The sequence below is a fragment of the Nyctereutes procyonoides genome, unplaced genomic scaffold (assembly GCF_905146905.1).
Source record: "Nyctereutes procyonoides isolate TBG_1078 unplaced genomic scaffold, NYPRO_anot_genome, whole genome shotgun sequence".
Taxonomy (NCBI): domain Eukaryota; kingdom Metazoa; phylum Chordata; class Mammalia; order Carnivora; family Canidae; genus Nyctereutes; species Nyctereutes procyonoides.
The window spans coordinates 35526431-35551602 of NW_026575126.1; the positions used below are offsets into that span (position 1 = coordinate 35526431).

At 56.3% G+C, this 25172-nt stretch overlaps 2 protein-coding genes across 6 annotated transcripts; both read left to right on the forward strand.

The window, feature by feature from the left end:
* The first annotated feature begins 973 nt into the window (after positions 1-973).
* Positions 974-12751, forward strand: AMPD2 (adenosine monophosphate deaminase 2). 5 transcript variants are annotated; one of them, XM_055340116.1, is made up of 18 exons: positions 974-1384; positions 6359-6489; positions 6722-6852; positions 7309-7377; positions 7475-7586; positions 7824-8010; positions 8249-8390; positions 8520-8609; positions 8832-8961; positions 9105-9299; positions 9392-9523; positions 9654-9817; positions 10081-10207; positions 10308-10471; positions 10715-10835; positions 11105-11278; positions 11503-11613; positions 11742-12751. In XM_055340116.1, the coding sequence occupies exons 1-18, from the start codon at positions 1375-1377 to the stop codon at positions 11949-11951; spliced, it is 2400 nt and encodes a 799-aa protein (XP_055196091.1). In that variant the 5' UTR covers positions 974-1374; the 3' UTR covers positions 11952-12751. The 5 variants fall into 5 exon arrangements, with proteins under 5 accessions (XP_055196091.1, XP_055196094.1, XP_055196093.1 ...); XM_055340118.1 differs by lacking the exon at positions 974-1384 and adding an exon at positions 2162-2333; XM_055340117.1 differs by lacking the exon at positions 974-1384 and adding an exon at positions 2341-5106.
* Positions 12752-12903: 152 nt separating this feature from the next.
* LOC129519536 (proteasome subunit alpha type-3-like) lies at positions 12904-16348 on the forward strand. Its single transcript, XM_055340121.1, has one exon. The coding sequence runs from the start codon at positions 14907-14909 to the stop codon at positions 15672-15674; it is 768 nt and encodes a 255-aa protein (XP_055196096.1). The 5' UTR covers positions 12904-14906; the 3' UTR covers positions 15675-16348.
* The last annotated feature ends 8824 nt before the right edge of the window (positions 16349-25172 follow it).

Genomic DNA, 25172 nt, shown 5'->3' on the forward strand with positions numbered 1-25172 from the left:
TGATTAAGAGTCTCTTATCTCTTATCATTTGTCTCCCTCTCTGATTTCATCTTCTATTTTTTCCTCTCTTCCCCATGATCCTGCTTTATTTATTAAATTCCACATGAGTGCGATCATATAATTATCTTTATCTGATTGACTTATTTTGCTTAGCATGATATCCTCTAGTTCCAGCCACTTCATTGCCAATGGGCAAGATTTCTTTTCTTTTTTTTCTTTTTTGCTGAGTAATATTCCACTGTGTATATATATGTATCACATGTTCTTTATCCATTCATCTGTTGATGGAGATCTGGGCTCTTTTCATAGTTAGCTATTGAGAACATTGCTGCTATAAACATTGGGGTGCAGGAGCCCCGTCGGATCCCTACATTTGTATCATTGGGGTAAATACCCAGTAAGCACTAAACTTACATGAACTCATTTGTCTTAACACCATACAAAGCAGGGTCTCTTACAGTCATTTTCCAGGAGAGATAGAGCACAGAGTCCAGTTAACTTTTCCAAGTCAATCACAAAGTAGGCGGAGCACGGAATTGAACCCAGGCATTCTGGGTATAGAGTCTAAGCTTCTAACCAATAAATACAGAAGTAAATTCGGGAAGGGGAGCCAGAGTTGCAGGGCATACCCTGCTTATCAGCTCCTGCGGGAAGAAAACAGGAACTAGAGTGAGAATGCCAGGGTAGGATTTCTAAAAGTGAATGAATCTTGCGACAATTCTAGTCCTTTCATTGCCCACCGACTTTGTGCCAGGCACGGAGCAAAGGTGCTTGACACTTCACGTTCACAGTGATTCCCTGGAGCGCGATCGCCCCACCCAGGTCGCGGAGGAGGAAGCTGACGCCCAGGACTCGCCCCGACCAGCGGGGCCAACTGCGGAGGGGCGGCCGCCCACGTGGCGCGGGGAAGCGGAACGCGGCGGGGGCGGGGCCTTCGGGGCGGGGCCTGTCCGTGGGGGCGGGGCTGCCGAGCGGCGAGGCCCGGGGAGGCGGGAGGCTCGGGGCGCCGAGAGCCCGCGGTGGGGTCGCACCTGTTGCGTGCCTCCCCCGGGGCCCCGCGACGGCCGTCCGACCCTGAACACCCGGAGCGTGCGGCGAAGCCCAGACGAGTTCCGGGTCCTGCTCTCTGCGGAGCACGTGGGCTGCTCGCCTCTGAGCACAGAGCGGGGGGTCGGGGGTCTTCGAGGCGGGGTGGGCCCGGGTCTGCGTCCTGCCTCCGGGCAATCTGGGGAGACCCTCTTAGTCCATCCATCTCGGCGCCAGGGCAGGGGTCCTCGGAGCGACCTGGCCGGGGTCTGGGTCCCGGGCCCGCCCCGCTCCCCGGCGACCGCGGTCCCCCGGGGCAACCTCCCGACCCCGCGGGCCCCGGGCAGCATGGCCTCAGGTGAGTGTCCGCGCGCGTGCGTGGGGGGAGGGTCTCAGGCTCCGAGAAGTGGGGGTGGGGGTGGGGGGTGGGGGTCTCCGCACGGCCTGCGGGCCTGGGGAAGGCGGCCGCCCCCTCCCGGGCGGGCCTGGGAGAGCCGAGCCCGAGCGCCGAGACACGGGCGAGTCGCCGTCGCCGGGGTCCGTTTCCAAGCGCCCCAGGAGCCCCTGCCCCTGGCCTCCCTGCCCTCCTGGAGGCGAGCTTCTGCCGGCCAGTGGAATTTCCCAAGACAGGCTCCTCCCTACGGGGCCGGGGCTCTCCCTTCTCCCCCTCCCGCGGAGCTGGACCAGCCCTGGGGCCCGGAGGCTGGCGGGGCGAGGGGGCCGGTGCCCCCGAGGGCCTGGCTTCCCGGGCTTGCCGCTCCGAGCGGTGCGTTCCGAGCTTGGAGCGCGCGCTGGCCTCCCGTTTATGGTCTTCCTTCTCCCAGGCCGGCCGGACCAGCTAGCTGGACTCGGACCCCGGGGCGCCAGGGCCTGGCGAGGGGCAAGGGCCCCGGAGGGCTCAGGGCGGTGCTGGGCGCCGGCCCGCCCCTCCCGGTTTGCTCCTCTCCACCCCGCCTCCCCCGCCCGCCTGCCGGCAGTCGCCGCGCGCCCAGCTCTGCGGAGCCGAGGGAGGGCGCAGGGAGGCGACGGAGGCCCCCTCCCGAGGTTGCCTAGACAACCTCAGGAATCGTGGCCAGGGCCTCTTCCGCCTGCGGGGCTTCTGCTTCCTGCACCGGTCGGCCCGCTGGGGGCGGGGCGGAGGAAGGGGTTGGATGTGGCAGGGCCAGGCCCCGCTCGTGCGCCTCCGAGTGCCCCCGCCGTCCCCGCGGCGCGAGCCATGGCATCCAACCCACCCGGCCCCGGCAGCCCCAAGGCCAAATATCCCTTTAAGAAGCTGGCCAGCGTGCAGGCCGCCTCTGCAGTGCCAGGTGAGTGCTGCCCAGCCCCAGGCACCGGTCTCCCCCCGCGGCTGGCCCTGGGCCGCTGGTCCTGACGGAGGGGCCGCCCCTGTCCTGCACCCTGCCTGGGGCACCCTGCCTGGGGCACCCTGCCTGGGGCGGCGCCCCTCCTAGTCCTCTGCCCGGGACAGTGGCTAGGGAGGTGCTGTGGACACGGAGGTACAGTGGGAGGTGACAGGTTCAGTGTCGCGGCTGCTGGCCTCTGAGAGGAATGAGCGCAGGTGTGGGTGCCGCAAGAGGTGTGTTTGCACACGTGTCAGCGTGTGGATGTGCTAAGACTGTTTGCATGTGGAGCGTGTGTGAATGGAGAGGGAGATGTGTGGGACTGACTGGCTCGTGGGCTGGTCACACTGCTGGCGGCTGTGTCTTTGCCCAGCAGGCTCAGGCGTCCTCCTGTGCTTCATTCTTCCTAGGACCCCAGATCTCCAATCCCCTTCCTGGGGTGGGGTGGGGGTCTGCTGTTAGGGCACACTCGCCGCTGCCAGGCATCCAGGGGCTGGGGGCTCAACTGTATCCATCATCTGCTGTTTGGCTATTCATGGTTTTTCTTGTGGGCTTTCTCAGTACGGGGTGTCCTTGGGCCAGGCCTGCTTTAGGGGCTCAGGCCGGGCTGCGGGCTGCCTGCCTGTGTGTGCTCCTGCACCCTTCGGTTTGGCTCCCACTCTGGGAGGCATGTCTGCACCATTTGGAGCAGGCAGCATGGTGGGGCTGTGTCCATCCCCCTGAGGGCCTGGTGGGTGCCGGAGTATGTGCTTGCTGAGGGCCAGCTACCTGCTGTCTGCTGTCCCCAGGCCTTGTGGCTAAGGAAGGACCGCCCCCATTCTGGTGACCAGGTCAAGCCAGTGTCTTCTCCCCCTCTCCTCAGCAGCTGTCTATACCTATAGCCGGATCCTCCTCCTCCTGTATTTTCTTCTGCTGTTGAAAATACTGACCAGAGGTCAGTACTGTCCTGAGGGTCTGTTTTCTGTGCCAGGTCTGAGCCCTCCAGAGTGTGTCCCCTGGGGCTAGGTCTGTACATCTTTGGGTGGTCACCCAGTGAGAGCATCTGAGACTTATGGGTCAAAGCCTTGGGCACGTCACTGCCTCTCTCCTGAGGTGGTCCTGGCAGTGGGTGAGGGGGGCTCCTGGGGAGAGGGTAGATGGGGTGGCAAGACCTTGGTTGGTGGGAGCAGTCCCCCCTGGCTCCTGTGTGTGTGTGTGTGTGTGTGTGTGTGTTGCAGTGGCATAGATTCTGGGGAAGGGAGCAGCAGGCAGGAAGCTGGGTGTTCTAGGCCTGGCCTCAGGGAGTGTGGAGACTACTGCCTATCTACTACTACTACTACTATCACCTCTAGTGAAACCCGGCAGCCCTTTGCAGGGGCCTGGAGGAATGGCTCCGGCTGCTGGAACCTGTCCAGGTCACCCCAGCGTTTCTGTGATCTTGGGTCACTCTGCTAAGAGAGGAGGTTGAAAATAGGACCCTCAATTCAACTCCTGCTGACCAGACCGAGACCAGCCATGGAAGTCTGTGGGCGCCCCCCCCCCCCCCAGGGGTCTAGAAGCAGCCAGTTGTGTAGGGTCAAGGTTCTTGGGCAGGTGAGGACCTTGGGCTCTGGCTTATACCCTGGGTGTGGAGTAGGTGCCCATCTTTCTTTTCTCTTCCTGCTCTGCCCTCTTCTGAGTATGAGATAGTGTCACCCTCCTCCCCCCATCTCTGCCTGTGTCAAGTTTTCTTTCCTGCCCTTCACTGCTGGCTTTTGCTGGCCCACATGGGGCGCAGAACCTCCCATCCTCCCTGGTAGGTGGCAAGTATAGGTGGTAAGTGTTTGGAGGGTCTCAGGAGTTCACAATCCCAGAATATGGTGTTTCACGGACCACTTGGAGACCGTATCTCCATTAGCCTTACGGCAGTTTGTGGCTAGGCAGGGCAGGACCCGCTTATCACCCCACTCTAGATAGGACTCGAAGCCTCCGGGAGGCAGGGACCCATTAGTAGGTGGGTATAGAGTCCGACTCAGACTCAAGTCCTCCAAATTCTAGTCCCTTATCTCCCACACTTCTCCTCCTGGACAGTTTGTTCCTGGCGATAGGCTTAGAAAGGAGGTTGGAGGCCTGGGGAGCCGTGAGTCAGCCCCCATGGGCAGCAGAGGAGCTCAGCAACTGGTCTCTATCTGGACCGACTCACTTCCCTCACTGCCAGCCAACTTCTCGCCCTGGAAGATGCTTTGTCTGTCCCAGGGGACCCCGTGGTCCGAGCCCCAGGGGACAGTGGTGAGCAAAACAAGGCCCCTGGGCAGGGGAAGCTGGCCTGGGAGTGTTGTGCACACACAGGAGGGCTGCTCCCCCCCTCCTTCCCCGCCATTCTTTGGCCATCCTGGCCCTACCCGCTCACCAGTCCCCAGGGTAGTGCTTTTGGAGGAGGCCTGACCCCCCCCCCCCCAGCCAGACTGCCCTGGCCTTATTGGCCTACCCTGCTCCACCCCCTTGGGGGCTCCACTCTGGTACTGGAGAGGTTAAGGCCCTGTTCCCTTCTGAGATTCCTTTCATTTCCCAACTCTGATACTCCTTGCCTTGATTTCTGGCTCCCCTGGGCTTCCCTAGCCCCCTGCTCACTGCCATCCTAGGGTCTCCCCTGCATGCAGCTGCACTTGGTACAGCCCATGCCGGCCCCTGAGCTGTCCTGGGGGACTGGTTACAGCTTCACTCAGCAAACCAGAGGGCAGGGTGCCCTGGGCTGCTGGCTGGGGCCGCCCGAACTCTGCAGGTAGGATCCAGGCAGGCACTACGGAGAGTGGGTAGGGGGAGCTGGGTCCTGGATCCTAGATCCAGGGCAGGCCCCTCCTCCTCCCTTTGTCCAGCTTTGTAACCCAACTGGGGGGGGCGGGTCGTGAAGTGAGCCCACAGACTTTAAGGTGCACGCCACCTGGGCAAAGCCTCTAGTCCCAGGCCTGAGACCCGGTGGAGAGGGGAAAGGAGGGTGCTGGAAGGGAGTACCTTCAGAGCAGTCTGGGAGAGCCCAGTTGGGTGTGGAGAGCTTCCTAGCCAGGAGGGTGGGGCTGAAGCCCAGGGAGGGTCTGCGGTGGCTGGGAGCTCAGGACCGGCCGAGACTAGCACCCTCACCCGCACGGCCTTTACTGCCAGCCTCCTGGTCGTGCCGCTGAGGAGTGCCGCCCTCCTTGTGGGGACGCCCTGGCTTCGGAACTGCCTGCCTTCCCTGGGCCCTCCCTGGGGCCTCCGGCCCAGATCCTGGGGCCTCTGAGTGGCGCAGACTGTTTGTGGCAGCTCCCTTCGGAGGGGCAGCCAGCAGTGGGAGGGGCAGGCTGGGGCCAGGCTGCATGTTGGCAGCCCTGGGGTCCTGGGGGAGAGGCACGCCCCTGGGGAGGAGGTCGTCCTGCTGCCAGGCAGGTCCTGCACTTCCTCTCCTCCTCTGCCCCAGGGGGCTGGCGCACAGCTCAGAGCCCAGTGGCAGCCAGTGTAGGTCTCTGCAGGTCTGGTATGTCGAGCACAGGCCTTGGGTTTCTGAGAGGAGGCTTGCTGGGGCCAGAAGCAGGTCTAATCCTGGCCGGCCAGCCTGCCTGCCCTGGAAGCTGCGGCCTGGGGCACAGCCACCAGGTCCTTAGCACCCGGGGGGGGGGGGGGTGCGCGGGTGTGTGCGCACCCCCGAACACGTACACATGGGTCTGCCTGTAGGAGGTCTCCTGCTCACTGAGGCAGCGCCCCTAGTCCAGGATTCAGATTCTTACTTCTGGAGTGAGCAAATCCACTGGCCCTCGAGGCTGACTCAGGACCCCCACTCCTGAGCCTGCAGGGGATGAGGGGCCCCTTGCCAGACAGTGAGGGTGAGGTCCTTTGGGAGCCACGTGCAGGCCCACTCCTCAGCCTCCGAGGAGGGACTGCCCACTCTCTAGGCCCTGGCCTCTGTCTGGGACAGGCCTGGGGCATGCAGGGGCCCAGGGCTCCCAGTGCACACAGGCCCTGCCCTCCACCCTTTGACCCTGGCATCGCTGTCTCCACAGAGGCTCGGGGTGGGCTGGGGGCCCCTCCGCTGCAGTCTGCCCGGTCCCTGCCAGGCCCTGCCCCCTGCCTCAAGCACTTCCCACTCGACCTACGCACATCAATGGATGGCAAATGCAAGGAGATCGCTGAGGTATCACCTGACACCTCACCCTGTGTCCCTCCATTGCTGTCCCCATGCCCTGTCTCTGCTCCCCACACCCCTCCATCTCAGCCGTCCCCTTACTTCACGCTTGGCTGTGCCCTCATCCCTAGCCTCTCCCAGGTACCTCCGAATCCTGCTGCCCTCACCCCATCCCTAGACTCTGCGAGGGAGGGCCTGGCGGCCGAGTGCCTGGCACATTGACCCTTCCTTCTCCCCCTAGGAGCTGTTCAGCCGCTCCCTGGCTGAGAGCGAGCTCCGCAGCGCCCCGTACGAGTTCCCTGAGGAGAGCCCCATTGAGCAGCTGGAGGAGCGGAGGCAGCGCCTGGAGAGGCAGATCAGCCAGGATGTCAAGTAAGGCCCCAGCCCCCGAGTCCACAGGCAGCCGTGAGACGGAGGGGGCACAGCCAGATGGCTGTGGGGCAGGTAGGAGGCACAGGACAGTGCCCAGTGCCTGTCTCTGTCCGGACACTTTGAGAGCTGTGTCTCTGTCCCTGTCCCATCCTGCCCCCCCTTTGGGTAGCATAGAACAGTCGTGTGAAGTGCAGGCTTTGGAGTCAGGCTGTTGAGTTCCAGTTCTGTCTTCTACCCACCAGTGTGGCCTAAAACATGTCACTCACCTTCTGGATGTGCTTTCTCATCTCTAAGGTAGAGCAAGAGAGCACCCACAGTGCAGGGTGGGTGCAGGGTTCTGTGGCCCCATGCAGCCACGAGGACCAACATGTGCTCAGCAGCCAGCACGGTGCAGGGCCCCGAGAATAGGGGCCATCCCTTGTCACCTGACTGACGTCTTGCCCCTCTCAATTCTAGGCTGGAGCCAGACATCCTGCTTCGGGCCAAGCAAGATTTCCTGAAGACAGACAGTGACTCAGACCTCCAGTGAGGAGGGCGGAGGGGCACAGAGGGGAGTGGGGGGTGGGTTGGGGCCTGTCCTGCTGCTGGCTCCAGCCCCCTCCCTTGGACTGTCCCCTTGTAGGCTCTACAAGGAGAAGGGCGAGGGGCAAGGCGACCGGGGCCTACGGGAAAGAGACGTGGTGCTAGAGCGAGAATTTCAGCGGGTCACCATCTCTGGCGAGGAGAAGTGTGGGGTCAGTGTGGGCCTTGGGTCTCCACCACCCCTTGACTCCACGGTGTACCAGTGGGCTCCCCTAGCCTGGGAATGGGGTGCAGCTAGAGGAGGCATTTCTCTTTCCAAAAACTGGAGGGGCACAGGGTCTGGCTGGGAACTGGCTGATGCACGGTTTCTAGGGTCAGGCTTTGGGGGAAGAAGTGAGCCTGGTCTGGGGCTGAGACCAAGGAAGGCAGCCCCGTGTCCTTGTCTCCAGGTGCCGTTCACCGACCTGCTGGATGCAGCCAAGAGTGTGGTGCGGGCGCTCTTCATCCGGGAGAAGTACATGGCCCTGTCGCTGCAGAGCTTCTGCCCCACAACCCGCCGGTACCTGCAGCAGCTGGCTGAGAAGCCCCTGGAGACGCGGACCTACGAGCAGGGCCCCGACACCCCTGTGTCCGCTGGTGGGACCCCCCATCCTTGCCCTACTCCAAGTACCCTGCTGTCCCAGACTCCCCGAGCTTTGATGCCCAGGAGCCTCCACCGTGCCTGCGGCTTCCCACCCAGGCTTATTCCCACCTCTCTCGGCACATGGTGGGTGGAAGCAGGGGCAGGAGCTCCCACCCTCCGTGGGGCCTCTGGGCCAGGCAACAGGTGGCCTGGAAGATCCCTGGCTCTGACTCCACCCTCCCCATCCTGCAGATGCCCCCGTGCACCCCCCTGCGCTGGAGCAGCACCCATATGAGTACTGTGAGCCAAGCACCATGCCTGGGGACCTGGGCTTGGGTCTGCGCATGGTGCAGGGCGTGGTGCATGTCTACACCCGCAGGGAAGCTGATGAGCAGTAAGCGGGTGTGGGGAGTACCCTGGCTTGGGAGGGTGTGTGGAGGGGAGCTATGTGGGGGCTGCACTGGCTCAGCAGGGTCCGTGGGACGTGACTTACTCTCCTCACTGAGCTCTGCTTACCTGCCAGTTGCTCAGAGGTGGAGCTGCCGTACCCTGACCTGCAGGAATTCGTGGCAGATGTCAATGTGTTGATGGCCCTGATAATCAATGGCCCCATGTGAGTCCCCACCTGTCCCAGACACTTGGCTTCCTGGCTCGTCCAGCCCCAGCCCTGCCACAGACACCTCCTACCACCTTCATGGTCACCAAGTCCTAGACTTTCCCTCCATCTGTTGCCTCAGTGTACCCCTCTCCTGCCCCCCTCTGCTTTGCTACCCAGGCCCTCCCAAGGCATGTCTCTGTGGCCCAGAGCCCCCACCCTTGTTCTCTCCCTGCCCAGAAAGTCCTTCTGCTACCGCCGGCTACAGTACCTGAGCTCCAAATTCCAGATGCACGTGCTGCTCAATGAGATGAAGGAGCTGGCCGCCCAGAAGAAGGTGCCACACCGAGATTTCTACAACATCCGGAAGGTGGGTCCACCCTCCTGCATCCGGCCCTGAGCCCCTGCCCGGCCTCCCTTGTGGAAGGTTCCTCTCTCGTCCCACTGCCCGAGCCCCGGACCCTCCCAGTCTCCAGGGAACCCAGCAGCACCGCCCATCCTGTCCTGCCCCAGGTGGACACACACATCCATGCCTCGTCCTGCATGAACCAGAAGCACCTGCTGCGCTTCATCAAACGGGCAATGAAGCGACACCTGGAGGAGATCGTGCATGTGGAGCAGGGCCGCGAGCAGACGCTGCGGGAGGTGTTCGAGAGCATGAATCTCACTGCTTATGACCTGAGTGTGGACACGCTGGACATGCACGCGGTCTGTCCTGGTGGCACAGGGGAGGGGCCAAGGGGCTGGGTCATTGGGTGCACCGGGGGCAGGGGTGACCTGGGCTTGTCCGTCTTCCCCAGGACAGGAACACCTTCCATCGTTTTGACAAGTTCAATGCCAAATACAACCCCATTGGGGAGTCTGTCCTCCGAGAGATCTTCATCAAGACTGACAACAGGGTTTCTGGAAAGTACTTTGCCCACATTATCAAGGTGAGGAGGAGTGACTGCCCAGGCTCACGTGCAGGGGAAGCGTGAGCCGTGAGCAGCCCTCCCCCTGGCCGCACGGGAGCCTGGCGTCGTGGCTGGGTGGGTGTGACATCACCCTCTGTGTGTCTTTCAGGAGGTGATGTCAGATTTGGAGGAGAGCAAATACCAGAATGCGGAGCTGCGGCTCTCCATCTACGGGCGCTCCAGGGATGAGTGGGACAAGCTGGCCTGCTGGGCCGTGAAGCACCGAGTACACTCTCCCAATGTGCGCTGGCTCGTGCAAGTGCCCCGCCTCTTGTGAGTGTCCCTTGGAGTGGGGGTGGGGGTGCCTGTGGGGGGAGAATTCGAGGGGAGGGTGGGGATCCCCCACCTTCTGCCCACCTGGGGTGGCGGATCCTCCCCGGTCCCAGCCAAGCCCTCCGAGTAGACGAGAACCCCCTGGTTCCACGTGTGGAACCTGCCCAGCCTGGCCCACCCAGTGTCCAGTGCCCTCCGTGATTTCGGGCCAAGCTCCCACGCCGACTGACCTGTACATACTACGTGCACACGTCTTGCTGCAGCGACGTGTACCGCACCAAGGGCCAGCTGGCCAACTTCCAGGAGATGCTGGAGAACATCTTCCTGCCACTGTTTGAGGCCACCGTGCACCCTGCCAGCCACCCAGAGCTGCACCTCTTCTTGGAACACGTGAGGGGGGCTAGCACCAGGCCAGAGGGGGGAGGGGCAAGGGGGGGCCTGCCTCAGGCACAGCCACAGCTCTGGGCCTGACCCCAGGGACCTGTGCCAGGTGGATGGCTTTGACAGCGTGGATGACGAGTCTAAGCCCGAGAATCACGTCTTCAACCTGGAGAGCCCTCTCCCTGAGGCTTGGGTGGAGGAGGACAACCCACCCTACGCCTACTACCTATACTACACCTTTGCCAACATGGCCATGCTGAACCACCTGCGCAGGTGCCTGTTCCATCAGTGTGATGTCTCTACCCACCTTGCCCTGGGGGCCCCAGAGCCCTGACCCATCTCTTGCCCCCCACTCCCTGACCAAGCAAGTTCTTTCTGTGCCCTCGGGGCTCCACGGCTCACCCCCTCACAGCCAAGAGTCCACTCCTGGCCCTTTGTCCCAGGTCTGCGCAATCACTGGGGGCGGGGGGCTGAGAAGCCCCGGCATGGGAGCTGAGGCCGTCTTTATGCCCCCAGGCAGAGGGGCTTCCACACGTTTGTACTGAGGCCGCACTGTGGGGAAGCCGGGCCCATCCACCACCTGGTGTCAGCCTTCATGCTGGCGGAGAACATTTCTCACGGGCTGCTTCTGCGCAAGGTCAGGGTCTGCACCCACAGCTTCCCCTCCAGATCGCTCACCTTCCTCTCAACCCTTTGAGCCTCTTTAGCAACTTATCTTCTCCTCCCCAAACCTCCAGTTTGGGTCCCGCCACACGCCAGCTTCCACCCTGAGGCCTCAGCTTGATTTTGGCTGTACATGAGCCCAGACTCCCTGCCCACCCCCTGCAGCCTGTGCCCTCCAGAACCAGGTGTCCTCCCCAGCCTTGAGGCTGCCTGACAGGCCCTCCCCTACTGTTGTCCACACAGGCCCCGGTCCTGCAGTACCTGTATTACCTGGCCCAGATTGGCATCGCCATGTCTCCGCTCAGCAACAACAGCCTCTTCCTCAGCTACCACCGGAACCCACTACCTGAGTACCTGTCCCGTGGTCTCATGGTCTCGCTGTCCACGGATGATCCCCTGCAGTTCCACTTCACCAAGGTCAGAATCCAGAGGGTGGCCAGGTCCGCGGTGGTTCTGGGACTCAAAGGCCACACTGGCACCTGGGTCACGGGGCTGGTGCTGCCCCCTGCTGGTGGAGGGCAGCAGTCTCGTGGCAAATCCCATGGTGGAGGGGGCGGCAGGGAGGCATGGGTACCAGGATGCGAGGTGGGGACTGGGTGGCAGGTCCGCGTGCACTGTCTGAGGGAACCTGGCCTGTGCAGGAACCACTGATGGAGGAATATAGCATTGCCACCCAGGTGTGGAAGCTCAGCTCCTGCGACATGTGTGAGCTGGCACGCAACAGTGTGCTCATGAGCGGCTTCTCCCACAAGGTACTGCACCCACCTGCCTGCAGCCTGGTGCCCGCCTTCCCCTCTGCATCTGGGGGGGGTCCCAGGGGTGCCGGCCCTGGCCCCTCAAAGCTAGCGGCAACCCTGCCTGATACCTGTGCTCACTGCAGGTGAAGAGCCACTGGCTGGGACCCAACTATACCAAGGAGGGCCCCGAGGGCAATGACATCCGCCGTACCAACGTGCCGGACATCCGTGTGGGCTACCGCTACGAGACTCTGTGCCAGGAGCTGGCGCTCATCACACAGGCTGTCCAGAGTGAGATGCTGGAGACCATCCCAGAGGAGGCCGGGGTCACCACCAGCCCGGGGCCTCAGTGAGGCCGGCCCACCGTGTCCCCTGCCTCTCAGCACCTTGACCACGTTTTAGCCTCCGGCCCCTCCCACCCTGTTGTGTCTGCATGTGTCCTTTCTACTTTGTTCTGTCCTGCACGTCTCCGACCTGTTTCTGTTCCCATGCCACCTCAGTGAAAATGGTGCCCCGAATCTGCCCTGCCCTGGTCTTGGTTCGGCTACTCGATGGCCTCCGGTCTGCTGGCTGCCACGCCGGTGGCCCTGTCCCAGGAACCTCCGAAGTCTGGCTGTCCTGTGGGCGTCAGTGTGTCTGCAGGGGCTAGGGATGGTTGAGGGGGGCTGGCCCCTCTAGCCTTTGGGGTCCCGCCTGGGCAGATGTTGTCTTGTGTGTGTGTGGCTGAGGAGCAGACGGGCCGGGGGGTCTCTACAGCTCCTTCGGCGGCTCTGCAGTGAGCAGAGCTGGGCGCAGAGCCCTGGCTCCCTCGATTCGGGCCGTGGAGGTGCCAGACCCCCGCCTCGACCAAGTCACTGCCTAGCAGCCCCCCCGTCCCTTCTCTGGTCCACATGCTCCTCTGGTGTCAGCTCCCTGTGCCTCTGTGGGAGGGGCGGCTGCCCTGTGTTGTATCCGGGGCCGCTGCAGCTGGGGCGTCTGAAGCTGCCAGCAGCCCTGAGGGCGGTATCCCCACTCTGGTCCCGAGTTTTGACCAGACCTGAGTCCACCTGGTCCCCTGTGTTGTGTTCTGGTCAGAGGCCTTTGCTGTGAAATGCAGTGTTTCATACGATCCCATCTTTCCTAGTGCATGAGAAATAAAGATTATTTAAGTAATGAGGCAGGTGGGATCTCTGTCGGGAGAGAGGGAGCCATTGGCAGCGGGGGTGGCTGAGGGTGGATCCAGGAGCGATGTGGACAGAGGCAGAGCCGCTCTAAGGGGGTGACAGGGCTTGGCTGAGGAGTGTGCACGCAGGAGACTCATTCAGGAAGCTGGGAGGGCAGAGAGGCCCGCGGGGGATGCGTCTGCTGCCCCAGGCCCTCTGAAGTGGACACTTGGCCCCTGGTCTGGGGTACATGGCCGTCAGACCCACGTGTCGGCTAGCATCCCCTTCCGCCTCCTGCTGCCTCACTGCCAGCCTCGGGATTGCTGGGTAAACATGGGAGTCTGCCCTCACAAGCAGACCTGAGGCCAGTGGTTCTCAAACTTGGGACATCAGGCTTTTCCGGGGAACTTGTTTAAGATGCCATTTCCGGGTCCTCCCCTCAGAGGTTCTGACGGAGGCGAAAGGTGTGGTGTGGACACCCGCAAGTTCCACCTGCACGCTCTCTTACGAGGGTTGGAGCAACCCTGTGCCTTTGGAATCCAGGCTTAAGCAGCTTAGCTTTGCTTCGTGTTTGATGCACAGTCTCTGACCACCTCCTTGGGCCTAGAGGTTGCTGGGGTGTGTTGCCCGAGTAAAGGAGAAGAGTGGAATGTGCCCTGTGCTGTCTGCGGTCCGGGGTTGGTGACAGAAGCCTGTGGATGCTGCTGCAGCTGCTGAGTGGGGAGGTAGGTGGGCTGGCGCTTCACCAGCTGTTAGCCCTGGAACAGCAGGAGCGTGAGGAATTGAGGGCCTGGTGAGCAGCAGGAGGCAGGCTTCGTCCCCTCCTGTGTGCTGGCCTCTCCCGGGCACAGCGCCTCTGCGTCTCACCGGGCACCTCTGGGCAGTTCTCCCGAGAGCCCCTGGCCACCAGGCTCACTCCTGGCCAAGACCAGGGGTCCGTCGGCCTCCAGAAGGCATCACATACTACTTCGTTCCACTCGTGGATAGATGCTAAAACCAAACCCGAGAGCAGAACGCTAAGCCGGAGATTGTGCCACCCTGGCTGGTTTCTGGTTGGGGAAACAGGCCCGGGAAGTCTGAGTGGCAGGCCATGGGTCGGAGGCCACGAGCTTCTGGTCCAGGGCCCCCAGCCCCGCCTGGGCCTCGTGTGCCCAACCATCCATTCCACGTTCTCTGTATGTTCTTGGGGTGTGCTGAGGCCTAGTGTTCCCAATTTGAAGAGTTTCTTCACAACCTCTCAATCTTTTTTAAAAATGCTTCTGGATTTTTAGTTTCTCCAAAATTTTTCTTTTAAGCATTTACTGAGAGCAAATAATTTCAAAACCACAAGGCCATAATAGTTCTCTCTGAAAAGAAAATAGTTTTTCTTTGGAGAAATTTGGAGACTAGAGAAAAACAGGAAGAGGGAAAAAAAAAAAGCCCACTCAAGAGTCCACCACGTTCAATAACTATTTGCTGATCATCTGCATGTCTGAGATATATTTATGTATTTTATTTTTATTTATGTATTTTTTCTTTAGAAAAAGCACACATGCAAGAGTGGGGTTGGGGGAGGGGCAGAAGGAGAAGAAGAGAAACTTTTTTTTTTCGTTTTTATTTTTTTATTGGAGTTCGATTTGCCAACATATAACACCCAGGGCTCATCATGTCAAGGGCTCCCCTCTGTGCCCGCCACCCAGTCACCCCATCCCCCCGCCCACCTCCCCTTCCACTATTCCTTGTTTGATTCCCAGAGTCAGGAGTCTCTCATGCTTTGTCACCCAGAGAGAGAATTTTAAGCAGGATCCACGCTCGGCAATGGAGCCTGATGTGGGGCTGGATCCCATGACCCTGAGATCATGACCTGAGCTGAAATCAAGAGTCCGATGCCTGGCTGAGCCACCCAGGTGCCCTTTTATATATCTTAAATATGCATGTATATATTCCTTTCAGCTCTTTTCTAAGAAGACATTTTAGAGTTGAGATCATATATGTGTAATTTTGCGTTCCTAAGATACTTTGACGTAAGTCCTTCCACATGTCATTAAGATACCCTTTATAAATACAGGCATACCTCAGGGAGGTTGCAGGCTGGGTTCCAGAGCACTGCAAGAAAGCAAATATCACAATAAAGTGAGGAGTTAAGGCCTTGGAAGGCGGCGGTGGTGTCCGGGAGGTTTGTGCACCATGAGCTCTATCGGCACCGGGTATGACCTGTCAGCCTCTACATTCTCTCCTGATGGGAGAGTTTTTCAAGTTGAATATGCTATGAAGGCTGTGGAAAACAGTAGTACAGCTATTGGAATCAGATGTAAAGATGGCGTTGTCTTTGGGGTAGAAAAGTTAGTCCTTTCTAAACTTTATGAAGAAGGTTCCAACAAACGACTTTTTAATGTTGATCGGCATGTTGGAATGGCAGTAGCGGGTTTGTTGGCCGATGCTCGTTCTTTAGCAGACATTGCAAGAGAAGAAGCTTCCAACTTTAGATCTAATTTTGGCTATAACATTCCATTAAAACATCTTGCAGACAGAGTGGCCATGTATGTACACGCATATACACTTTACAGTGCTGTTAGACCTTTTGGCTGCAGTTTCATGTTAGGGTCTTACAGTGTGAATGACGGTGCACAGCTCTGCATGATTGACCCATCAGGAGTTTCATATGGTTATTGGGGTTGTGCCATTGGCAAAGCCAGGCAAGCTGCAAAGACAGAAATTGAAAAACTTCAGATGAAAGAAATGACCTGCCATGATGTTGTTAAAGAAGTTGCAAAAATAATTTACATAGTACATGATGAAGTTAAGGATAAAGCTTTTGAACTAGAGCTCAGCTGGGTTGGTGAAATAACTAAAGGAAGACATGAAATTGTTCCAAAAGATATAAGGGAAGAGGCAGAGAAATACGCTAAGGAATCCTTAAAGGAAGAAGATGAATCAGATGATGATAATATGTAACATTTACTTCAGCATCTATTTTAAATTTCTACTATAGTCCCATGTAACTCTTTAGCCCTGTGGATTCTTACCTATCCAGAGACCAGTTTTCATTAAACTTTTGTCTTCTAACAAAAAAAAAAAAAAAAAGTGAGGAGTTAATTTTTCATTTCCCAGTGTGTACAAAACTTATGTTTACACTATACTGTAGTCAAGTGTTCAATAGCATTTTGTCTAAAATGCAGCATATGTAGAGAATATGTAAAAAATAAAATGGCATATGTATAAGAAAACAATGCATACCTTGATTGAAAAATGCCTTATTGCAAAAAATGCTTGCCATCACCTGAACTTGTCAGCAGGTCCTAATCTCTTTCCTGGTGGAGGGTCCTGCCTGGGTGTTGAGGCCTGCCGACTGATCCAGCTCGTATTTACTGAAGGCCGGTGGTGGTGGCAGTTCCTTCAACTAAGACAACAATGAAGTTTGCGACATCAATCGACTCTTCCTTTCACAATTTCTCTGTAGCTAGTGATGCTGTTTGATAGCATTTTACCTACAGTTGAACTTCTTTCAGAAATGGGAGTCAAGGGGCGCCTGGGTGGCTCAGTTGGTAAGCGTCTGATCCCAGGGTCCTGGGATGGAGCCCCGCTGAGCCGGGAGCCTGATTCTCCCTCTCTCTCCGCCTGCCACTCTGCCTACTTGTGCTTTCTCTCTCTCTGTCAAATAAATAAAATCTCTAAAAACAAAATTGGGAGTCAATCCTCTCAAGCCCTGCTACTTTTATTTTTAAAATTTAATGTATTTATTGAGAGGGAGCACGAGCGGGGGAGGGGCAGGGAGGGAGAGAATCCCAAGCGGACTCCACGCCAAGCATGGAGCCTGGAGCCCAATGCTGGGCTTGATCTCTTGGCCCTAAGGCCTCCACCCCGGGATCATGACTGGAGATGAGATAAAGAGTCCACCGGTCCACCGCCGCTTAACCGACTGAGCCACCCAGGTGCCCCCTCCCCTGCTGCTGCTTTATCAACTAAGTTTATATGCTGTTCGAAGTCCGCTGATGTTAGTTCAATAAACGTCACCTCATCTTCAGGAGTCGATGCCACCGCAAGAAGCCACTGTCTTTACTCCCTAAGAAGCAGCTCGTCTGTCTCCTGAATCTGCAGCAGTTCAGCCTCATCGCCAGGCTCCTCTTCTAGTTCTAGCTCTCTTGCTGTGTCCACCTTATCTGCAGTCACTTCCTCCGCTGAGGTCTGGAATCCCTCAAAGTCAGCCATCAGGGCTGGAATCCACTTCTTCCAAACTCCTGTTAATGATCTTTGACCTCTTCCCACAAATCACAAATATTCTTGATGGCGTCTAGAAGAGTGAATCCTTTCCAGAAGCTTCTCAGTTTGCTTTACCTTTCCCCTGAGCAGCAGGTCTCAAAAGTGGGCTTAGAATACTTAGTAAACCATGTTGTAAACAGATGTGCTGTCCTCTGCACAGGCTTCATTGCTCCACTGACAGAGCGCGGGCAGAGTATTCCCAATTCTCAAGGCCTAGGACCTTTGCACTGCTGTAGGCGTACTGACTTCCAGGTGAAGTCGCCAGCTGCATTAGCCCCTACAAGAGGCTTTGGCCGAAGCGAACGTGGTGGCTGGTTTGATTGTCTATCCAGATCACTAAAACTTTCTCCATATCAGCAGTAAGGCTGTTCTCCTCTCCTCTCCCCTCCCCTCCCCTCCCCTCCCCTCCCCTCCCCTCCCTCCCTCCCCTCCTCCCTCCCTACCTCCCTCTCTCTCTCTTTCTTTAAAGTGTGAGACTCTTTCACTTGAACACTTAGAGGCCCTTGTAGAGTTGTTAATTGGCCTCATTTCAACATTGTTGTGTCTCGGAGGAGGGAGGCCCAGGGAGAGCCATGGGAAAGGCTGGTGGGTGGAGTAGTCGGAGCGCACACATTTATTAAGTTTGCCACCTTATATGGATGCAGTTTGTGATGCCCCTCAATTACAATAGTGACATAAAATCACTGGTCACAGGTCACCATGACAAATAATGAAAAAATTGAGGGATGCCTGGGTGGTGCAGTTAAGCGTTGACTCTTGGTTTCAGCTCAGGTCATGATCTCAGGGCCCTGAGATCAACCGAGTTGGGCTCTGTGGTGTGCATAGAGCTTGCTTAAGATTCTCTCTCTCCCTCTCCCTCTGTCCCTCCCCACCACTTTTGCAGATGCACTCGCTGCTGTCATACGTGCTCTCTCTTAAAAAAAAACTGAAAAATTGCGAGAGGTATCAAAATGTGACACAGAGACACCAGTGAGCAAAAACTTTTGGAAAAATGGCACTGATAGACTTGTTCGAGGCAGGGTCGCCACAAACCCTTAGTTTATTAAAAAACGCATGATCTGTGAAGAGCAATTAAGCAAAACACAATAAAACGAGGTATGCCTGTATACATATTAATTACTATTCACCGTCCCATGGTATGCTTCACTGTAATTAATTCATCATCACAGCTCTTCTCTTGAGAATGACTGTGGCCTAACGTCATGGCTAAAGGTGTTCACTCTGGAGTTAGACCGCCCAGGGATTACATTTTGGCTCCACTGCTATTCTGGCTGTGTGACCTTGGGCAAGTTAATACCCCTTTCTGTGCCACTAGGTCCTCACCCATTTCATGGGGATGATAATAGCACTGTCTTCAAGGGTTGATTTTGGAATCATTCAGTCAATCCCATCTCTGGATATAAAATACTAAGTGCTCAATAAGTAGTAGCTAGTATTACCTTTACATGCTTTATAGATAGTCCGTCAGTCTAGATGCCCATGAGTGAAATGATCGGGTCCAAGATTTTATAAATTATTGAGTAAAAATGTATTATATATGCTTTAGGGATGCCTGCTGGCTCAGTTGGTAGAGCATGTGACTCTTGATCTCGGGGTTATGAGTTTGAGCCCCATCATGGGCATATAAAAAAGAAAAAAAACCTGATCTGTTTTAAAAGGCTCCCACTAGGAGCACTTGGTGGCTTAGTGGTTGAGCATCTGCCTTTGGCTTACATCATGATCCTGGGGTCCTAGGATCGAGTCCCGCATTGGGCTCCTCATGGGGAGCCTGCTTCTCCTCCCTCTGCCTATGTCTCTGTGTCTCTCATGAATGAATAAAATGTTTTTAAAAAGGCTCCCACCAAAATAATAAATAGCCCACAGTGCAATACCCCACCTTGTCCAGTCTGCCCTGCAGAGCAGGCCCTCAATGAAGTCTGCACCAGGGGACTGTTCCTGACCAGTCACAGAACTTTCACCTTCCCTGTGGCTCCTCTGGGAGGGGAGGGGAGGGTCCTGGCTGTGCCCCCACATGGGATGGGGTGGTATGGTTTGGTTAGGATGACAGTCATCCTAATTTCCAAACCCTACATCAGAACAGAACAGTCGCTCCATCAGAGTATTGCTTCATTTGTAAATTCATTTCTCAGAAACTCCAATAAAGCATTAAGTATTGGGACACCTGGGTGGTTCAGTGGTTAGCATCTGCCTTTGGCTCAGGTCATGATCCCTGGGGTCCGGGGATGGAGTCCCACATCGGGCTCCCCACATGGAGCCTGCTTCTCCCTCTGCCTGTGCCTCTGCCTCTCTGTGTCTCTCATGAATAAATAAATAAAATCTTTTAAAAAAAAAAAGGCTTAAGTATTAAATCACATTTAACCTAATTTTGGGCAAATCATTTTGTTTTCAAGATGAGAATAAGGTTGGGGCACCTGGGTGGCTCGGTTGAGCCTCCTACTCTTGATTTTGGCTCAGGTCATGGTCTTGCGGCCATGGGATCCAGCCCAGTGCTGGGCTCCGAGCGCACCATGGTGTCCGCCCGTTCCTCTCCCTCCTGCGTTCTTGCTCATAAATAAATAAGTAAATAAATAATAAAATCTTAAAAAAAAAAAAGGTGAGAATAAAGCTGCCCAGATTGGGCAGCCCTGGGCAGTCTGGGGTGGGTATTGTGCGGGGCGGCCCCGCGCCCCGGCCCACGAGCAAAGCCCTCCTCCCCAGGGCCTGGGGGCTGGGGGGCCCTCCTGCCTCCCTGAGGAGGCCCGCGGATCCAGAGCACCTGCTCCTGCCACACGCACGCCTTCTCTGGGTCAACGCAAGACCACGTGTAGCTGGAGTTTTGGTCTCCGTCTCACAGGTGGGACGCTGCCCTGGGTGGGGAGCTGAGTGCTCCTCTGTTAGGCGGCCAATCCTCAGTCCTCTGACTTCCCAGGTGGGGCAGCGACGCTCGCAGGGGAGAGAGCACCAACCGGTTGCCAGCTTTGTGTCCACCATGCGTTCTCCCGCAGCACAGTCAGTGCACCTAGGGACTGCATGCCACTGTCCTCACGCTCCTCTTAGAGAAAATTGAGGGCCAGGGAGGTTAAGGAACTTATCCAAGGTGACCCAGCTAGCAAATAGCAGAGCTGATATTGGAACCCTGAACGTCTGGCTGCAAAGTCTTTGTTCCTTCCATTCTATGACGGTCCCTGGGGTGGGCCAGTGAGTGCTGGGTGTCTGTGGGGCTGGGTGTCTGTAGGAGTGGGTGCCCAGGGAAAGGCTGCTGTCTGGCTCTGGAGAAGCTGGAGGCAGGAAGGCCACGGAGGAGGCTCTTGCAGCATCCCAGGTGTGAGTGATGAGGACCTGGGTGGTGGCAGCGGGGAGGGAGAGCAGCTTTTGCAGGGTGCAGTCAGGACTTGCATAAGCCTTGGTACAGGGGGCAGAACTGGCCACAGTGTCATGGTGGGATGGCTGGACAAAAGACCGAGAGTGGGAATGTCCCCAAGTGGGTGTGTGCTCCAGTTGCCACCTAGAGCACCCCCCATTCCCTTTTGCCTTACACCTGGCCCAATCCATGGATTGCCAGGGAGGCATCTGAGTCGTGTTCCTGGGGATAAAATCACCATTTCGTGGGATAGCTCTTTCACTTATTACCTGCAGGATCATGGGTAAATTATATGAATTATGAGCTTCAGTCCTCTTATTTATAAAATGGGAATGGGGCACCTGGGTGGCTCAGTTTCTTAACCATCTGACTTTGGCTTGGGTTATGATCTAGGGGCCCTGGGTTCGAGCCCCATATGGAGCTCCCTGCTTAGTGGGGAGTCGGCTGCTCTCTCTCCTCCTTCTGCCTCTCCCCCTACTTATGTGCGTGCGCGCATGCTCTCTGCCTCCCTCCCTCAAATAAATAATAAAATCTTTTTTAAAAAAATGGGGACAACAAGAGTCTACTAAGTTGACATTCAATGCTACATTTAAAGCTCTTAGCACATTGACCAGCACACAGAAAACCCTAATGCATCTATGGAACTTTTGAAGCCATAGTGGAAGGTGGTGGAGGAGGAGGCAATCATGCATCAGCCCTGAGTTCAGCTCAGAGAACTTGGAAAGTTTTGGGGTTACCATTGGCAACTCTACTAGTGGAAGGGGGCAGACTAGGGTGGGCTAAGTCCTTTTGGAGAAAATAGCAACATCACATTTGTATTGTGTTTGATAATGTTCCACATTTAATTTTTACAACAGTCTTATGACTTGGACAGGGGTGTGCTTACTCCTACCAGCAGCCTAAAATTATTTTGAAATAAGGTAGGATCCAAACAGAAGTAAAAAAATGTTACATATCCATGGTGGAGAATGGATAGTATCCATTACCATCACATCTCAGACTCAGGAAAGACATTTTATTTTTGTTTTTTAAAAAGATTTTATTTATGTATTCATGAGAGACACACAGAGAGGCAGAACCTTAGGCAGAAGGAGAAGCAGGCTCCAGGCAGGGAGCCTAATGTGGAACTCGATCTCAGGACCCCAGGATCATGCCCTGAGCCAAAGGCAGATGCTAACCACTGAACCACCCAGGCATCCCAGGAAAGACATTTGCTTGGGAGAGGCTGGTGCTGGGAAAGTGGTGGAACGAGGGGAGGAGAAGGGAGGAGAGAATCCTTTACGGTACTCACTGAGGGCCTTAGGAGGATAAATATATTAGCAGAGGTCAAGATGGAGATGGACATGGGATTCAAGAGGCTGCTGGTGGGGGGTGGTCCTGCAGGTCAGATGCTCAATCCGTCTGAGCACCTAGAGATGATCAGTCCACAGGAACTGACTCTAGTCTACAGGAACTAACCCAGCTCACAGGAAATGTACACCAGACCAGGCAAGCTACTTTCCAGCTTGCAACAGGGGAATCAAAACACCAAGCATAAGCTTTTTTTCCCAAAAGTCAGTGAACAGTGAATTGGAACCAGGGTTTTGAACAGCTCGTTGGCCTTGGGCCTCCTTGTCTGCACCCATGTGCCCTGGGCAGAGCTGTGTTGGCTTCTTGAGTGGCTTTGTGTAAAAGATGCCCCTTCCTTGGGTCAACACAGCCTCATGCTGGGGAGCACAGCTTGGTGAGCAGAGGACAGGCTACTTTGGCTCCCCAAGCACCAGGGGCTCTTATCCATGCATACCCTGTCTGACATAGGTGGCAGCCTGGCCCTGAAGTCCCTGGGCCCCTGCAGCCTGCGGGTGTGCATGCAGCTGTATTACCACTGAGGCCTCTGGCTCTTGCACCTGCTCCTGGCAGACGTCCCCCAGCTGGGTCTGGGACTCGAGCAGCCCCCTGCATAAGCTTACATGTTAGGTGAGGCTCCAGCCACCTCTGCTCCGCCTCCAATCCTGTTCTGGAGCCGTGGGCTCAGGGCCCACAGAGTTGTGTGGGGGCCTCAGCGCTGCTGTGGGAGTACATAGATCATGCCAACGTGTCCCTGGGGAAGCCCGCCAGAGGTGTGGTTGAAGCCCCCGCTGTGAATAATCCAGGTGCATGGCTCTCTCCCTCCCCCTCTGTCCTGTCCCTGTGCGCCAGATAGCTGCCGTGGCTGCCTGGGCAACTGGGTCATGCACAAACCCGGGACTGATGCTCACCGAAATGTCACCTTTGAGTTAGGAACAGGTGGGCCCTCTGGGCAGACATGACCCTGACAGCTCACAGAACTCCTGGTATCTTTGGATAGCCAAGGGAGTGTCCCTCCGTCCAGGTGTCCTGGCGGGGCCAGGGCCCGTTCCTGGGTGAGCAGAACGCAGGCTGATCTCCGCTTCTTGGCTGCTGAACTTGCTCCCGCCTGGTAGCTCTTTGCAGTGTCCACCTTCCCACAGGGTGGCGGTACTGAGACCCTCCACCGGCCTCGGCTGCAGGCTGCAGCTTCTGGCTCTGGGACTGGGCACCCTCTCCAGGCGCCCACACCTGCTAACTCATGCGCTGGGCTCCAGTGGGGCCCCGGCCGGCCGGCTCAGTACACCGGCTGGCTCACATAGGAGTCCTCCCAGTTAGTCCTTAGCCTGAGCCAGGACTCCGGCAGGAGAGGTGCCCAGGGGCCAGCTGATGTGGACACGCTTTCTCCTGGACAAGGCTGGAGACGTACATTCTGGCCCTTAGGTCGTGCTGTTCAAGATCCTCGTTTCCATTGCGCTCAGGGAACAGCACCGGCGGGGAGGCTGAATTTAGCCGTCCAGGGTAATAACAGTGGCTGACATTTATTGAGCACTTGCAGATGCAAGTAGGCCCAATTTAATCCTCAGATCAGCCCTGGGAAGTAGGCACTATTGTTACTGCCATTTACAGAAAATGAAACAAAGGCACAGAGAGGTTTAGTTGTCTTCCCATGTTTACATAGCTAGCAAGTGGTGGATCCAGGATGTCAACCCAGGAGGTCTGTCTCCAGAGGCAATGCTCCATGGGTTGTGCCCCAACCTTCTTCCTTTGGGTTCTGTGGATGAGGGGCCCATCATGGCTGCGCAGGATGGGGGCTGACCCCTCACACTACAAGGGAAGGCTGGCCTATGTCCTGGGCCTTACCAGCTCCTCTCAGTAGATTTCCGTGGGTGGGACATCCTGATGGTGATCGCAGCCCTGGGCCCTGGTCCACAGCTCCTGCACTCTAGGGCAGCCCTGGTTCTGGGACCCGGTCAAAGTTAATCAATTCTTTGCCCGCATTTTCCGTCTTGCACTTGCCAAGCCAAAACCCCATCCCCTGAACTCCCTGTGAATGTCCCATCTAGATACCTCTGTCAGTCCCTGGGGCTTTTCCTTCATTTCCTGACAGCCTCCTGGCTCCTGGACAGGACTCTTTTTCTCCTAGGGCCTATTTGCTATTTGTGTGGCTATGACAGATACAGTCCTAAGTGCAACCCTCTTCCCAGACTTAGAGAAAGCAAAATGCCTTACATCCACACCTACCTTCACTCGAAGAGAAATTGCTATCATCACTCACCCCAAAATGGGGTCAGGAAAGGACAGCCTTTTCAGTAACTAGTGCTGGGGCAACTGGATATGCACATGGAAATAATGCCAGGCCCAACCTCACACCAATTACAAAAGTTAATTTCAAATGTCTTAAAGATCTGCTTTCAGATGACAATGTAAAAGAACACCTTGATGAACTTGGAGTACAGAGCTTTTTTTTTTTTAATTTTATCTATTTATTCACGATAGACATAGAGAGAAAGAGGGGCAGAGGGAGAAGCAGGCTCCATGCAGGGAGCCCGATGTGGAACTCGATCCCAGGTCACCAGGACCACATCCTGGGCTGCAGGCGGCACTAAACCGCTGTGCCACCGGGGCTGCCCGCTTAGTGCTTTTTGTATCCTGTTTAAGAAAGCTCTGTATTCCGGGGATCCCTGGGTGGCTCAGTGGTGTAGCGCCTGCCTTTGGCCCAGAGTACGATCCTGGAGTCCCGGGATTGAGTCCCACTTCGGGATCCTGCATGGAGCCTGCTTCTCCCTCTGTCTGTGCCTCTGCCTCTCTCTCTGTGTGTGTCTCTCAAGAGTAAATAAACAAATCTTTTTTTTTTTTTAAAGCACGAAGCATGATGGGGGAAAAATGATAAATTAGATTGTATTAAGGGGCACCTTGGTGGCTCAGTGGTTGAGCATCTGCCTCTGGCTCAGGGCGTGATCCTGGGGTCCTGGGATCGAGTCCCACGTCGGGCTCCTCACAAGGAGCCTGCTTCTCCCTCTGCCTGTGTCTCTGCCTCTCTCTCTCTGGGTCTCTCATGAATAAATAAATAAAATCTTTTAACAAAAGATTGCATTAAGATTAAGAAATTCTATTTCTCAAAAGCCACAGAATGAGAGTGGATAATAAAGGGCTTATGAGCAGAATAAAGAACTACAGATCAGTAAGAAAGAGACAACTGACAGAAAACAGAAGGCTTGATCAGGCATTTCACAGAGGAAATCCAAACGACCCATACACACATGAAGAGGAGCTCATTTGTATTTGCTATCAGGGAAATATTAACTAAGACCTCAAACAACTATGACCACACACCCATCAAAATGATCCAAAGGAAAAAGCTTGATAACGCCCAGTCCTGGTGAGGACATGCAGTTGGAGCTCTCATGCAATCTGGTGAGAGTGTAAGTTGGCACAGCTACAGACAACTGGTCGCATCTGTCAAAGCAGAACATGGGTGGACAGTGGCCTGTGTACCCTGGTCATAGGTGGAATGTCACAGGAGCACTGGGCACAGAGCTCAAAGC

Excerpts from the sequence above, each read along its gene's own strand:
- AMPD2 (XM_055340115.1), top strand. The coding sequence starts at position 6,154 with ATGAGGGGCCCCTTGCCAGACAGTGAGGGTGAGGTCCTTTGGGAGCCA. Across the intron at positions 7,587-7,823 it reads CTGGCGAGGAGAAGTGTGGG|GTGCCGTTCACCGACCTGCT; the intron begins GTCAGTGTGGGC and ends CCTTGTCTCCAG. Across the intron at positions 8,610-8,831 it reads CTGATAATCAATGGCCCCAT|AAAGTCCTTCTGCTACCGCC; the intron begins GTGAGTCCCCAC and ends CTCCCTGCCCAG.
- LOC129519536 (XM_055340121.1), top strand. The coding sequence starts at position 14,907 with ATGAGCTCTATCGGCACCGGGTATGACCTGTCAGCCTCTACATTCTCT.